Here is a 17,109-nt window from a genome sequence, read left to right on the forward strand (position 1 = left end):
TTACTGAGAACTTTGCTTTCTTTCTTTCTTTTTTTTTTTAATGTTTATATATTTGAGAGAAAGAGAGACAGAGAATGGGTGTGCCAGGGCCTCCAGCCACTGCAAACAAACTCCACATGTGTGTGCCATCTTGTGCATCTGGCTTACGTGGGTCCTGGGGAATGGAACCGAGGTTCTTTGGCTTTGCAGGGAAGCCCGCTTTCTTTCCTTTTTTTTTTTTTGGAGGTAGGGTCTGTAGCTCAGGCTGACCTGGAATTCACTATGTAGTCTCAGGGTTGCCTCGAACTCACAGCATTCCTCCTGCCTCTGCCTCTCAAGTGCTGGGATTAAAGGCATGCACCACCATGTCTGGCTCTTTCTTTCCTTTTTAAAAATATTTTATTTACTTGTTTATTTATTTGAGAGAGCAAGGCAGAGAGAGAACAAGAGAATGGGTGTGCCAGGACCTCTAGCTACTGCAAATGAACTTCAGACACATGTGCCACCTTGTGCATCTGCCTTCATGTGGGTACTGGAGAATTGTACTCTGGTCCTTAGGCTTTGCAGTCAAGCACCTTAACTGCTGAGCCATCTCTCCAGCCCAAACTTTGATTTATTTGTCTTGAATATTAAGAAAATTACTTTACCAGGCATCTTGATGCAGGCCTATTAATCTGTCGTACTAGAGAGGCCAAGGCAGGAGGAATGAGTTCAAGGCTTACTTGGGCCATCCAGTAAGATCTTGTCTCAAAATAAAAAGTAAGAATGGGCTAGGGAGATGACTTGGTGGGTAAAGTGCTTGCTACCCAAGCTTGAATACTACAGTTAGATCCATAGAGCCATCGTAAAACCTGGGAGCTGTGGCTGGTTTCTATGATCCCAGCATGGTAACAAGTTGATGGAAACAATATTCTGGAAGTGTGTGGGGACAGCTAACCTAAGGAACACAGCGGTGAATTAGAACCCCACCTCAAATGAAGTGAAAATCGAGGACTAACATCTGAAAGTCGTCCTCTGACCTCCACACGTTGACTGTAGCACATGCGCCTGCTGCGGTACATGTATGTCTGCACATGAACACATACACACATCTTGCTCTCATTCATACACACAGTAAAAAGAGGAGGGCTGGGGTATGGCTAAGTGATAGAGCGTTTGCCTAGCCTAGCATGTGTGAAATCCTAGGTTCAATACCCAGTACTGCAAAAGAAAACAAAAGTTCAAAGAGAAAGGACATCTAATTAAAAGTTTAAGCTTTCAGAGCTGGGCGTGATGGCGCACACCTTTAATCCCAGGAGGCAGAGGTAGGAAGATCACTGTTTGAGGCCACCCTGAGACTACATAGTGAGTTCCAGGTCAGCTTGGGCTACAGCAAGATCCTACCTTAAAAAATATATTTAGGCTTTTAGTATCTTATCTGAGGTGGTTGTTAATGGTGTACAATCTGCACATGTGGTTTTCTTTAAGTTTGTACCTTTGTGATACAAGTTTATGGTTTCTTGTCATCAGTATAGCTAGTAATAAGATGTCAGGACTCTACTGCCATTGGAAGAAAATTTGTCCCTTTTCAACCCCCAGTGGATTTTAACAAATATCCTAAAGGAAACACTTGTTTTATCAGCTGTTGAGAAGAGCCCTGATGCTTTCAGTAAACGAGTCAGGCATTTAGCTGTCATGGAGAGAAGTCCCTTTCTCCTGACCTTGTCCTGTCATCTCCTTGCTCACTGGTCATTTACTGCATGAGTCATTTCTCTGCTGCTGTTCCCATACCTGCCACTAACCTCACTGAACTGTATGTTGTCTTGTTTCAGAGCTCCAGCATTGACTTTCTAGCGAGCCAAGGATTTGACTTTAATAAAGTTTTTCGTGATGGTAAGACTAGATGTAACTTATGTTTAGAGTTGATAAGCCTTCACAGTGTCCTTGGGAAGTAAATCTCATTTTAGTGGAGAATTACCGCTTTTGAAAAGTCTTTTTCTTTCATTTATTTTAATTTTTTGCATATGTATGTGAGTGGCGTGCATGGTTGTGTATACATATGTTCTTACATGCGTGAACGCATGTATGTGTAAAGGCCAGAGGTCAACATCAGGATTTGTTGCTGAACCCAGCATTTACTGATCCTGCTAGACTAGCTAGACAGCAAGCCCCAGAAATCCTCCCGTCTCCTCTCTAGCACTGGGATCACAGCTTCATTGCAGCTCAGCGGGCTTTTACATAGTCAGGACCTGAGCTCAGGTCCTCATGCTTGTGCTGAAATCATTTTACTGACTAAACCATTTTCCCAGTCCCAATCTTTAATTTTTGTTTTTATTTTTCAATTTCGTTTGCATGTATGTGTGTAGTGTGTGTGGTGTGGTGGTGATATGTGTGTGAAGATGAGAGCCCTCCATGAGTGCATGTGTGCAGCCCAGAGGAGTGTTAGGTGTCCTCTATCTCTGTTTTACTTGTTTCCTTGAAACCAGGTCAGCTACCGAACTTGGAGCTGCTGTTTTCAGTTAGACTGGCTGGCAGGCAAGCCCCAGCACTTCTCTTGTCTGCTCCCCACAGCACTGTGATTACAGGTGTCCATGACCATGCCCAGTTTTTTTTTTTTTAACCACTTCATATATATATATATTTAAAGATCTTTTACAAATCTTTATTTTATTTTATTTATTTGCAAGCACAGAGAGAGATAGAAGAGAGACAGACAGAAAGAGAATGGGCATGCCAGGGCCTTTAGCCACCGTAAACAAACTCCAGAAGGGGGTGGGTGAGGGGGAGAGAAGAAGAAGGAGGGAGGGAGGGAGAGAGGGAGAGAGAGAAAGAATGGGTGCGCCAGGGCCTCCCGCCACTGCAAATAAACTTCAGATGCGTGCGCCCCCTTGTGCATCTGGCTTACGTGGGTCCTGGGGAATCGAGCCTTGAATTTGGGTCCTTACGCTTCACAGGCAAGCACTTAACCGCTAAGCCATCTCTCCAGCCCCCCGCCTTTTTTTTAGATTATTCTTTTATTTTTATTTGAGAGTGTGTGTGGGGGGGGTTGGGGAGCAGGAAGAGTGGGTGCTCCAGGGCCTCTAGCCACCGCAAACAATTTCCAGATGCATGTGCCATCTTGTATATCTGGTTTACATGGGAACTGGGGAATTGAACCTGGGTCCTTAGACTTTGCTGGCAAGCTCCTTATTGCTAAGCCATCTCTCCAGCCCCCCCTCCCCCGTGCCTAGTTTTTATGTTGGTGCTGGAATCAAACTCATGCCCTCTGAGGCCTGCATATCTGTACAATAAGTTTTGTTACCTGCTAAGCCATGTCCTCAGCCCCAATTTTATTTCTTTTCTTTTCTTTTTTTTTGGGGGGGGGGGCATTGTGGCACATGCCTTTTTAATTTTTTTTTTAATTTTTATTTTTATTAACATTTTCCATGATTATAAAATATATCCCATGGTAATTCCCTCCCTCCCCACCCCCACACTTTCCCATTTGAAATTCCATTCTCCATCATATTACCTCCCCATTACCTTCCTTGTAATTACATATATACAATATCAACCTATTAAGTATCCTCCTCCCTTCCTTTCTCTACCCTTTATGTCTCCTTTTAAACTTACTGGCCTCTGCTACTAAGTATTTTCATTCTCATGCAGAAGCCCAATCATCTGTAGCTAGGATCCACATATGAGAGAGAACATGTGGCGCTTGGCTTTCTGGGCCTGGGTTACCTGACTTAGTATAATACTTTCCAGGTCCATCCATTTTTCTGCAAATTTCATAACTTCATTTTTCTTTACCGCTGAGTAGAACTCCATTGTATAAATGTGCCACATCTTCATTATCCACTCATCTGTTGAGGGACATCTAGGCTGGTTCCATTTCCCAGCTATTTTAAATTGAGCAGCAATAAACATGGTTGAGCACGTACTTCTAAGGAAATGAGATGAGTCCTTTGGATATATGCCTAGGAGTGCTATAGCTGGCTCATATGGTAGATCAATCTCTAGCTGTTTTAGGAACCTCCACACTGTTTTCCACAATGGCTGGACCAGATTGCATTCCCACCAGAAGTGCAGAAGGGTTCCTTTTTTTCCACATCCCCGCCAACATTTATGATCATTTGTTTTCATGATGGTGGCCAATCTGACAGGAGTGAGATGGAATCTCAATGTAGTTTTAATCTGCATTTCCCAGATGACTAGTGATGTAGAACATTTTTTTAGATGCTTATATGCCATTCGTATTTCTTCCTTTGAGAACTCTCTATTTAGCTCCATAACCCATTTTTTTTTTACCATTTTATTTTATTTTATTTTTTTTAATTTTTATTAACATTTTCCATGATTATAAAATATATCCCATGGTAATTCCCTCCCTCCCCACCCCCACACTTTCCCGTTTGAAATTCCATTCTCAATCATATTACCTCCCCATTACAATCATTGTAATTACATATATACAATATCAACCTATTAAGTATCCTCCTCCCTTCCTTTCTCCACCCTTTATGTCTCCTTTTCAACTTACTGGCCTCTGCTACTAAGTATTTTCATTCTCACACAGAAGCCCAGTCATCTGTAGCTAGGATCCCCATATGAGAGAGAACATGTGGCGCTTGGCTTTCTGGGCCTGGGTTACCTGACTTAGTATAATACTTTCCAGGTCCATCCATTTTTCTGCAAATTTCATAACTTCATTTTTCTTTACCGCTGAGTAGAACTCCATTGTATAAATGTGCCACATCTTCATTATCCACTCATCTGTTGAGGGACATCTAGGCTGGTTCCATTTCCCAGCTATTATAAATTGAGCAGCAATAAACATGGTTGAGCATGTACTTCTAAGGAAATGAGATGAGTCCTTTGGATATATGCCTAGGAGTGCTATAGCTGGGTCATATGGTAGATCAATCTCTAGCTGCTTTAGGAACCTCCACACTGTTTTCCACAATGGCTGGACCAGATTGCATTCCCACCAGCAGTGCAGAAGGGTTCCTTTTTTTCCACATCCCCGCCAACATTTATGATCATTTGTTTTCATGATGGTGGCCAATCTGACAGGAGTGAGATGGAATCTCAATGTAGTTTTAATCTGCATTTCCCTGATGACTAGTGACGTAGAACATTTTTTTAGGTGCTTATATGCCATTCGTATTTCTTCCTTTGAGAACTCTCTATTTAGCTCCTTAGCCCATTTTTTGATTGGCTTGTTTGATTCCTTATTGGTTAACTTTTTGAGTTCTTTGTATATTCTAGATATTAATCCTCTATCAGATATATAGCTGGCGAAGATTTTTTCCCATTCTGTAGGTTGCCTCTTTGCTTTTTTCACTGTGTCCTTTGCGGTGCAAAATCTTTGTAATTTCATTAGGTCCCAGTGGTTAATCTGTGGTTTTATTGCCTGAGCAATTGGGGTTGTATTCAGAAAGTCTTTGCCAAGACCAATATGTTGAAGGGTTTCCCCTACTTTTTCCTCTAGCAGTTTCAAAGTTTCCAGTCTGATGTTAAGGTCTTTAATCCATTTGGACTTAATTCTTGTGCATGGCGAGAGAGAAGAATCTATTTTCATCCTTCTGCAGATATTTGTCCAGTTTTCAAAACACCATTTGCTGAAGAGGCTGTCTCTTCTCCAATGAGTATTTTTGGCATTTTTATCGAATATCAGGTGGCTATAGCTACTTGGGCTTACATCTGGGTCCTCTATTCTGTTCCACTGATCTACATGTCTGTTTTTGTGCCAGTACCATGCTGTTTTTGTTACTATGGCTCTGTAGTATAGGTTAAAATCAGGTATGGTGATACCACCAGCCTCTTTTTTGTTGCTCAGTATTATTTTAGATATTCGAGGTTTTTTGTGATTCCAAATGAATTTTTGGATTGTTTTTTCTATTTCCATGAAGAAAGCCTTTGGAATTTTGATAGGGATTGCATTAAATGTGTAGATTGCTTTAGGTAAGATTGCCATTTTCACGATATTGATTCTTCCAAGCCAGGAACAAGGGATATTTCTCCACTTTCTAGTGTCTTCTGCAATTTCTCGCTTGAGTGTTTTAAAGTTCTCATTGTATAGATTCTTTACTTCCTTGGTTAGGTTTATTCCAAGGTATTTTATTTTTTTTGATGCAATTGTGAATGGGAGTGATTCTCTGATTTCATCCTCTGTGTGTTTGTTGTTAGCATATACGAAGGCTACTGATTTCTGTGTATTTATTTTGTATCCTGCTACATTGCTGTAGGTTTTGATTAGCTCTAGCAGCTTGCTAGTAGAGTCTTTAGGGTCCTTTATGTATAGAATCATGTCATCTGCAAATAATGATAACTTGATTTCTTCCTTTCCAATTTGTATCCCTTTTATGTGTGTCTCTTGCCTTATTGCTATGGCTAAGACTTCCAAAACTATATTAAATAGAAGTGGAGACAGTGGACACCCTTGTCTTGTTCCTGATTTTAGTGGAAAAGCTTCCAGTTTTTCCCCATTTAGTAATATGTTGGCTGTAGGCTTGTCATAAATAGCCTTTATTATATTGAGATATATTCCTTCTATTCCCAGTCTCTGTAGGACTTTTATCATGAAGGGATGTTGGATTTTGTCAAATGCTTTCTCTGCATCTAATGAGATGATCATGTGATTTTTGTCCTTCAACCCATTTATGTAATGTATTACATTTATAGATTTGCGTATGTTGAACCATCCCTGCATCTCTGGGATAAAGCCTACTTGGTCAGGGTGAATGATCTTTTTGATATACTCTTGTATTCTGTTTGCCAATATTTTGTTGAGAATTTTTGCATCTATGTTCATGAGGGAGATTGGTCTGTAATTTTCTTTTTTTGTTCTATCTTTGCCTGGTTTTGGTATCAGGGTGATGCTGGCCTTATAGAAGGAGTTTGGTAGAATTTATTAGCATTTTCCATGATTATAAAAAAATATCCCATGGTAATCCCCTCCCCCCCATGCTTTCCCCTTTGAAATTCCATTCTCCATCATATTACCTCCCCATCCAATTTTATTTCTTAAAAATATTTTTACTTATATATTTATTGGAGAGAAAGTGGCACATAGAGGGAGAATGGGCATTCCAGGGTCTCCAGCCTCTGCAGTTGAACCCCAGATGCATGCGTCACTTTGTGCATCTGGCTTACATGGATACTGAAGGATCGAACCTTGGTCCTTAGGCTTCTCAGGCAAGTGCATTAACCACTAAGCTATTTCTGCACCCCCCCCCATTTTATTTTTTATTTTTTGTTTTTGAGGACTATATAACCAAAGCTGGCCTGAGCTCAACTGTTTAACCCGGCTAGCCTGGGACTTGCAGTCCTCCAGCCTCGACCTCCTGAGAGCTGGGAATGCACGTGCGCGCCGCCACACTCCCTTACGAATTGTCATTCAATGTCTGCTGTCTGAGACAGAGTCTCAAGAATTGCCGTTCACCACGTGACCCTTACAGTTTTTCTCAACTTTTCATCATGAGCTTTGAAGCTGAGTCAGTTGTGAGCTGAGCAGGAGTAGGCACTAGACCTTGTGTGCTAACGAGCCCTCTCACAGTCCTGATAGGAGGCAGGGTGCTTTATGCCACCACTGATGTCACTTAGTCTCCTAAGGGGTCACGTGTGTTCCTGTTTTCTTCGTTGTGACATGTGCAGATAGAATTTTAAACAGCAGCTGTATTCTCATCATGCTGTCAGGAAAGCCCCTTTCCATTTCCGCTTGTCTTAGTTTTGAAGACAGTGTCTCATGGGAGACGAGAGTATATGTAGGTGGCATGCTTGTGTGGCCAACCTGTGGGATGTGGGCTGGACAGCACCTTAAGGAGGGACTGTCTTGCTCATGTCCCCTCCTCCTGGTAGGGCACACTGCCTATTTAGTAGTGAGGTGACTGTCAACGATTTGCACAAGTGATGGAGCAGGAGTCCTGGACATTAGAACAAACTAGAGCAGCCTGCCTTTTTCTTTATTTCCCTATGTTTGTGAACACTTAAGTGTAGGTCAGTGGTGGATCACTTGCCTAGTATCCATGAGGCCCTACATTCTATCACATATCTCTCTCTCTCTCTCTCTCTCTCTCTCTCTCTCTGACACACACACAAAATTGTTTGGGAATCACATGTGGTGGTGTTTTTCTATAAACTAGTAGTCAGGATAGTGACTACCTGGTCTACCTAGTCAGAAACCTTGTCTCAACAAACAGAAGCACCTGCACATTTTTTAGGGCTGTGTTACCAGCTCTGTGACTTCGAGGGATTCACCAGCAGCCTTGTGCTCTGACCTGTCATCTTTCTTGGTACACCTGCCCCTCTACCTGCTCTCTGTGGCATCAGTGTTGACCAGCAAATACCCTGTAATACCCTCTCTCTGTGTTTGTTTCGAGGTGGGATTTCACTCTAGCCCAGGCTGACCTGGAATTCACTATGTAGTCTTGTGGTGGCCTTGAACTCACAGTGATCCTCCTTCCTCTGCCTCCAGAGTGCTGGGATTAAAGGCATGTGCCTCCACGCCCAGCCTGTGTGTTTTGTGAACAGCACCAGTGGTCTTTGCATTTGTTGCTGTAGTCCCCCACTCTTGGCACCAGAGTGGGTTTTGTCATCATTTACCAGCAGCCAAGGGCCTTCTCTGTGACCACTGCCTCTCCTCCTTGCCATTTAACTCTGGGACCTCATTCAGCAGGCTCACTTGCACTGCCTTGTTGCTGTCGGCTGCTTTTCCTTCCGTGACCCACCCTTTCTTCTTGCCCCCATGGCCTGTTGTTTCCCTTTCTTTTTTTTTTTTTTTTTTAAATTATTTATTTATTTGAGAGCGAGAGACACAGAGAGAAAGACTGATAAAGGGAGACAGAGAGAGAATGGGCGTGCCAGGGCTTCCAGCCTCTGCAAATGAACTCCAGACGCGTGCGCCCCCTTGTGCATCTGGCTAACGTGGGACCTGGGCAACCGAGCCTCGAACCAGGGTGCTTAGGCTTCACAGGCAAGCGCTTAACTGCTAAGCCATCTCTCCAGCCCGTTTCCCTTTCTTTACCTCTGTGTTTGTGTCTCCATTTTACTTGCCTATCATGGTTCCCGGCCTGTTTGCATATGAACCCTCCCTTTCTTTCTGAGCGCCTGAATTTTGCAGAAAAGTCTGCATCTCTGAATTCATGGGTACAAGCTTCAACCTAGCACCCAGTTGTGCTCAAAATCTTATTTTCCTGCTGTAGAGCTTCCCTTTCCAACTCTAGAGGACACAGCTTTTTATTTCCTCTTTCCTTGGGCTTCCTGGAGAGACCACATCTCTCCAGTGCAACTAGAAACTTTGAGTGAAGGGCTGCTTCCTAGTCTTACCACCAACTTCCAAGTCCATCCTTGGTCCAAACCCAGCCAGGGTTTTCTTCCTGCCTCCTGAAAGCAGAGGCAGAGCCTGTGCCTCGTGCCTGCGCACAGCTCCCCTGCTCAGTCTCCCATCCTCCGCTCTACCAGCAGAGCGTGCCACGGGCGCATCCAAGGCTCCTCTGGCTCCTGTCAGCGGCTAGCTTTTCTGGTTTGCTTCTCTTCCTCCTGAGTATTTCTTCATTGCCATCAATCTTTTTATAAACTTTATTTATTTATTTACTATTTGAGAAAGGGACAGAAAGACGAATATGGTTGTACCATGGCCTCCTGCCAGTGCAAACGATCACCAGATTCATGTGCCACTTTGTGCATCTGGCTTTGTGTGGATAGTGGGGAACTGAACCCAGGTTGGTAGGCTTTATAGACAGGCACCTTAGCCAGCCCCTCTTTTAAAACTTTGTGTGTGTGTGTTTTTGAGGTAGTGTCTCACTCTAGTTTAGGCTGACCAGAAATTCACTATGTAGTCTTAGGGTGGCCTTGAACTCACAGTGATCCTCCTACCTCTGCCTCCTGAGTGCTGAGATTAAAGGTGTGCACCGTCATGCCTGGCGAAAACATTTTTGTTGACAGGTTTCATACATGTCAATGAATTTTTTTAAACATATTTTTACTTAATTATTTGACAGAGGGAGAGAGAACGAGAGAGAGAGAGAGAGAGAAAGAGAGAGAGAGAGAGAGAGAGAGAGAGCTCTCTCAAATGGGCGTGCCAAAGCCTCCAGCCATTGCAAATGAACTCCAGACTTGTGTGCCCCCTTGTGCATCTGGCTAACATGGGTCCTGGGGAATTGAACCTGGGTCCTTTAGCTTTGCAGGCAAACGCCTTAACCACTAAGCCATCCCTCCAGGCCTACAAAATGAATTTTAACCTCTCCTCTCATTAATTTTTTTTGTCCCTCCTCCTCTGTCCACCTTCCATTGAACACCTGCTTTTTACTAGTCTCTTCTTTGTATCTTTTTTTTCCCTTTCAAATTTTTATATTTATATATTTTTTTTGTATTAAAAAGAAAAGTAAGAGAGATGGATGCCTTAGCTTGCAAAGCTTGATGACCTGGGTTCAATTTCCCGGTACCCACCTAAAGCCAGATGCACAAAGTGGTATGTGCATCTGGAGTTTGTTTGTAGTGGCTAGAGACCCTGGCATGCCCATTCTCTTTCTCTGTCTCTCTTGAGGCTAGAGAGATAGCTTAGCAGCAAAGCCAAAGTACTCCTGTTCAGTTCTCTGGTACACATGTAAAGCCAGATGCACAAGGTACCACATGCATCTGGAGTTCATTTGCAGTAGCTGGAGGCCCTGGCATACCCATTTCTCTGTCTGCCTCTCTCTTCTCAAATAAATAAGTAAAATAAAAAAAATAATTTTTTTTTTCTGTTTTTTTTTAGGTAGGGTCTCACTCTAGTTCAGGCTGACCTGGAATTCACTATGTAGTCTCAGGGTGGCCTTGAACTCACAGTGACCCTCCCACCTCTGCCTCCCGAGTGTTAGGATTAAAGGTGTGCACCACCACGCCTTGCTAAAATTAAAAAAAAGAAAAAGAAAAAAGCTGGGTGTGTTGGTACACGCCTTTAATCCTAGAACTCGGGAGGCAGAGGTAGGAGGATTGCTGTGAGTTCTAGGCCACCCTGAGACTATGCAGTAAATTCCAGGTTAGTCTGGGTTAGAGTGAGACCCTACCTTGAAAAAAAAAAAAAGAAAAAAGAAAAGCACAGCTAGGTGCGATGATGCACACCCTTAATCCTAGCACTTGGGAGGCAGAAGTAGGAGGATCGCTGTGAATTTGAGGCCAACCAGGGATGAAAGAACAAGTTCCAGGTCAGCTGGGCTAGAGTGAGTAAGACTTTACCTTGATAAAAACAGAAAATAAAAAAAGAAGTAAAGAAAAGCATAATACCACAGATTACAAAGTGTCTCTTAGTGCGGCAAATGAATGCCCATCTGACTTTACGTGGATGGCTGGGTAATGGAACCCTGCCGGGTCGGCTTTACAAGCAAGCACCATTAACCTGTGAGCAATCTTTCCAGCCCAGATTTTTTTGGGGGGGGGTTGGAAGTGGGGGCTCACTCTGGCCCAGGCTGACCTGGAATTTACTCAAGATGGTCTCAGGGTGGCTTTGAACTCAGCGATCCTCCTACATCTGTCTACTGAGTGCTGGGATTAGGCGTGAGCAACCATGCCCTTGAAAGTGTTTTTACTACTATTTTATACATTTGCCTGCCTGCCTTCTTCCCTCCCTCCCTCCCTCCCTCTCTCTTTCTTTCTTTCTTTCCTTCTCTCTCTCTCTCTCTTTCTTTCCTTCCTTCTTTTTTATTTGCAAGGAGATACAGAGAAGAGTGAATGAGTATGGGTGCACCAAGGCCTCTAGCCACTGTAAACGAACTCCAGATGTTTGCGCCACTTTGCATCTGGCTTTATGAGGGCACTGGTGAATCCCTAGTTGTTAGGCTTTGTGGGCAAGTGCCTTAACTGCTGAGCCATTCTCCAGCCCATGTACTTGCTTTTCTTTATTTCTTAAGTTTACATATCTGTCATTCTCTGAGGCTTTACCAGATGCCGTTGAAATCTAAGGTTCTAGAAGGTTAAGTATTCTTGCAGGAGTATCTCCATCTTTTGTTGTTATTTGTTTTTCAAGGTAGGGTCTCACTCTAGTCCACGCTGACCAGGAATTCACTATGTAGTCTCAGGGTGGCCTCGAACTCACGGTGATTCTCCTCCCTCTGCCGCCTGAGTGCTGGTATTAAAGACGTGCGCCACCACGCCCAGCTGTGTATCTCCATCATAATAAACAACCAAATCAAGTCCAAACTCCCCATTCCACATCACTCCTTGTCTACCTCAAAGCATGCCTACACAGCATTATGCCTTAAACGAGTACTTTTTTTTTGTTTTTGTTTTTCGAGGTAGGGTCTCACTCTGGCCCAGGCTGACCTGGAATTTACTCTGTAGTCTCAGGGTGGCCTTGAACTCACAGTGATCCTCCTACCTCTGCCTCCCGAGTGCTGGGATTAAAGGCGTGTGCCACCACGCCTGGCGAGGTATGTTTTCTTTTTTGTATGTTTATTTTTGTGTGGTGTGTTCGTATGTGAGTGCATGTGTGTGTGTAGAAGTGTGCATATGTGTGTGGGTGTGTAAGTACAGGCCTTCTTCTCTTCCCTCTCTCCTCCTTCCCTTTTGTTCCCCCTTTTCCTCCATCTTCCCTCTTTCTTCTTATTCTGCCCTCAGCTGTTCATTTAACTCATTTTCTCCTGTTTTGCTTCTTAATGTCCAGATCGGCTCTTCTCTCACCAGCTTGTAATTTTTTTCTTATTTTTTGCTTTCTGTTATTATTATTATTACAAGGCAAACTCAACAGACTGGCTTTTGCTTTTTTTTTTTTTTTTTTTAATTAAAGACAGAGAGGAGAGAGATGGAGAGAATTGGCTCACTGCTTAGCCAGTCTAACCTAGAATTGGGAGTTCCAAGCTTAGTGAGAGAGACTGCTCCTCACAGCATGGTAGAATAGTTATAAAGGAGACCTGATGGGTTCCCTGTGCATGCACATAAGGCTCCTGCATCTGCATACACCCATACCAAAAAAATAGCTGATCTCTGATCTGAGCTGCCATCCTCTGGTCTTCACTGACCTTCCTTCTACTTCTATGGGGTTAGCATGACTCTCAGACATGAAGAAAGTCAGGTCTTCTAATGCTCTTAGACTATGATCATTTTTGTATGAGAACACACATGATAATTATGTATTTAGACAGGGTCTTATTCTGTAGCTTGTAATGCTGTATATAGCCTAGTCTGGCAGTAAACTCAGCAATCCTGTCTCAAGTGCTGGGATTATAAGAAGAGCTACTATTCCCAGGTTTTTTTTTCCTTTGTTCTTCTTCCTCTTCTTCTTCCTCCTCCTCTTCCTGTTCTTCTTTCTCTTCTCTTCCTCCTCTTCTTCCTCTTCCTTCTCTTCCTCTTCTCCTTCTTCTTCCTCCTCTTCTTCTCCTTCTTCCTCTTCCTCCTCCTCCCTCTTCCCCCTCCCTCTCTTCTTCTTTTTTCCTTCTTCTTCCTCCTCCTACTTTTTCTTCTCCCCCCTCCTCCTCCTTCTTTCTTCTTCTTTGATTTCTTCTTCTTTATTCTACCTGTGCCTTCCAAGTTCTGGTATTAAAGGCATGTGCCACCATTCACTCTATAGTCTCAGGGTGGCCTTGATCTCACTGCAGTCCTTTTACCTCTGCCTCATGTGTGCTGGGATTAAAGGTGTGTGCCACCACATCCTGCTTGCCCCTTTTTTTTTAATTTTGAGACAGGATCTTACAAATTGATCATCCTGCCATCTCCGTCATATCCCTAAATGCCTGATAAATGAATTGCAACATCATTGCCAAGTAAATGTTTATTAAAAGAATAAATGAATGAATGGACACATTAGAAAACACCATTTCTTTCTGATGAGTTGTTTTGGTGATATAGTTAAATATGGTCTCATCCTCCAGAATATGATAGAGTCTTTAGTGTGTTAGAAAAACATTTGTAAATCTGTTCCTTCTGCTAATTTATTCTTTTAAAATTTATATGCAGGAATTCCATATTTGAATCAGGAAGAAGAAAGGCAGCTGAGAGAGCAACATGATGAAAAACGTTCTCAGGCCAATGGGGCAGGAGTGCTGGCATATTCCTCTCCTAATACTTCTAAATGTCCTGTGACAATTCCTGAGGATCAGAAGAAGTTCATTGACCAAGTGATGTATGTTCTGAAAGTGAAATCATTTGTCCACTTGGTAGACTGATGCCTGTCCCTGGCACCTGTACCTTACAGGTGTGATGTTGTGATTGGCAGGCTGTTATTGTGGCTTAGTTAATGATGGCTGTCTCACACCTGTGGCACATGTTTATTTATTTAGTGATTTTTGGTTTTTCAAGGTAGTATCTCATTCTGGTCCAGACTGACCTGGAATTAACTATGTAGTCTCACAGTGGCCTTGAACTCATGGTGATCCTCCTACCTCTGCCTCCCGAGTGCTTGGATTAAACACATGTGCCACCACGCCCCACTGTGGCACATATTTTGGTACATGCCTACACATGATGTGAGTGGCAGGCTCTGGTTCTTACATATCTAGCAATGTCAGTCTCCCACACCTGTGCTCACACACAGGTTCATGCCTGGACGTGGTGTACAAGTGCCAGGCTCACATTCCCAAGTCTGCAGTAACTGGAAACGGCATCGTACTTGCACTTGCTCCATGTCACCGCACAGGAGGTCTCAGCAGGTGGGCATATCTGCTTGGACCACAGGCCTGAGCGCTGTGTGCAGTTTCTTGGAAGCCCACTGCATATACATGCATTTTTCTCTCAGTGAAACTTCTGATAAGAAAATGTGCCACGTGAAGAGATTTTGTGTAGTTTATTACCAGTATTACTTTATGAGAAAAAAAAATAGATTACTCGTTTTGATGCCTTTTTTTTAAAAAAAAGTATATATTTATTTATTTGACAGGGAAAGAGGGGGAGAAAGAGAGAATGGGCACACCAAGGCCTCCAGCCACTGCAAATGCACTCCAGATGCATGCACCCCCTTATGCATTTGGCTAACATGGGTCCTGGGGAATTGAACCAGGGTTCTTTGGCTTTGCAGGCAAATGCCTTAGCCGCTAAGCCATCCCTCTAGACCATTGATGCCTTTTTTTTTTGAGGCAGGGTCTCACTCTAGCCCAGGCTGACTTGGATCTCACTCTGTATTCCCAGGCTGGCCTTGAACTCACAGTGTTTCTCTTACTTTAGCTGCTCAAGTACTGGGGCTCAAAGCGTGTGCCACCATGCCTGGCTCCATGCATTCTTTTTTTTTTTTTTAATTAAAACAAATTTTATTTATTTATTTATTTGAGAGAGCAAGAGAAAACGTCAGGCAGACCAACAGAGAGAGAATGGGCGCACCAGGGCCTCACTGGCTCCATGCATTCTTGAGAGCTTGTTATGATTTTGTTAACGACAACAATTCTACCCAAAGTATATGCCAAAATAAGGTTTCTGTCTTTTTGTACTTAAAACTTATTATATGATTTGTTCTGAGTGAACAGAAATAAGAATTATATGTGTAAGACATATGTTTTTATATTTAGACTGTGTGTGTGTGTGTGTGTTTTGGAACCCAGAGCCTTAAATATGCTAGGCAAATGCTCACCCACTGAGCTTTTTCTTTTTTCTTTCTTTTTGGTTTTTCAAGGTAGGGTATTGCTCTAGCCCAGGCTGACTTGGAATTTTGGCCTTGAACTCATGGCAATCTTACCTCTGCCTCCCAAGTGCTGGGATTGAAGGTGTGCGCCACCACATCCAGCTCTACTGAGTTTTGAGTATAACTGTTGCTTATTCTGAGTACGATTCAAATCACCTGTTGGTTGATGACTTCATTCCTTTAAGTACTGATGATTCTTATGTCTATTCTCAGAAAGAAAATAGAAGATTTATTACAAAGTGAAGAGAAAAAGAACTTGGACTTAGAACCCTGCACTGGGTGAGTTGTCCTGCATGTTCCCACACATGCAGGAGATGATTTTTGGCCTTTGGAGCCTTTGGTCTTTTGAAAACATCCTTATAAATAAAAGTTTTATTCCAGATAGGCTTCCAAGATTTAATGCTAACATTGGCATTAACACAGGGGGAAAGATTGTATGCTGAGACTCTGAGTGCTCTGTCTTGTCTTTGGCTGGGAGTGCCTATTCTGCCCCTTTGGCTTCAGGTTGTGCCTCATACTGGCATGGTGGCTTTGGCCTGGAGGAGTGTTTGCAGCATGAGGGCCTCAGAGGAAGGATTCTACCTCTTTTCCTTTTAACGTCTCTCTGCAGAGAAAACAACAACAAAATGAGCATTTAGAGTCAATGTGGTGTCTCAAACATATTTTATGACAAGTTTCATGAAAGTTTTTTTTTGGCTTTTCAAGGTAGGGTCTCACTCTGGCCCAGGCTGACCTGGAGTTCACTATGTAGTTTCAGGGTGGCCTCAAACTAACGGTGATCCTCCTACCTCTGCCTCCCAAGTGCTGGGATTAAAGGCGTGCGCCACCACGCCCGGCCTCATGAAAGTACTTTAATACCTCTGTCTTCTTCAGACTGTTCACACGGCTGCAGGAAGGAATGTTTTGATCTGATTGGAATTTCTTCTTGCTCTCTAAAAACAATAAATGATGGTATAATTTTGATTGTACAGTTTTGACAAGTGACAAGAATCCTCCCACCTCAGAAAGTCTCCCGTCCTGATGGACTCTTTAAAAGTAAACCCTTTCCCACTTATGCTTTGCAGTCAGGTTGATTGTTAATAGTCTAATTGACACCTCCTTTTTTTGTTTTATAGGTTCCAAAGAAAATTAATTTATCAGACTTTGAGCTGGAAGTAAGTGTTTATATTGTATGTGAGTGCTCTGTGAAAGACCCAGTATATTGAAAGTTAATGGAATCTTTTTGTTCTTATTTCTGTTTTGAAATTCTTTAGTTTGACCCTTTCAAGTTCCCCCTAATTATTATTTCTTTTCCTTTTTTACTTTTTAATTTTTTTTGGCTTTTCAAGGTAGGGTCTCACTCTAGCCCAGGCTGACCTGGAGCTCACTATGTAGTCTCAGGCTGGCCTTGAACTCATGACAGTCTTAACTACCTCTGCCTCCTGAGTGCTACGATTAAAGGCATGTACCACCATGACTGGTCTTTTTTTTTTTTTTTTCCTTGAAGTAGATTCTTACTATAGCCCAGGCTAACCTGGAATTTACTCTGTAGCCCAGGCTGGCCTTGAACTCATGGGACTCTTCCTACCTCAGCCTCCTGAGTGCTG

The 17,109-nt window shown here is 42.9% G+C and overlaps 1 protein-coding gene across 1 annotated transcript in view; it reads left to right on the forward strand.

Annotated features, from left to right (window-relative positions):
• Positions 1-17,109, forward strand: part of Parn (poly(A)-specific ribonuclease) — a 178,898-nt gene that overhangs the window by 11,333 nt on the left and 150,456 nt on the right. Inside the window, exons 6-9 of the mRNA XM_004652276.3 lie at positions 1,791-1,851; positions 13,870-14,035; positions 15,737-15,802; positions 16,639-16,677. Of these exons, the coding sequence (XP_004652333.2) occupies positions 1,791-1,851; positions 13,870-14,035; positions 15,737-15,802; positions 16,639-16,677 (332 nt within the window). The remainder of the gene's footprint in view (positions 1-1,790; positions 1,852-13,869; positions 14,036-15,736; positions 15,803-16,638; positions 16,678-17,109) is intronic.

Source organism: Jaculus jaculus, chromosome 11 (genome assembly GCF_020740685.1).
Source record: "Jaculus jaculus isolate mJacJac1 chromosome 11, mJacJac1.mat.Y.cur, whole genome shotgun sequence".
NCBI classification, from domain to species: Eukaryota; Metazoa; Chordata; class Mammalia; order Rodentia; family Dipodidae; genus Jaculus; species Jaculus jaculus.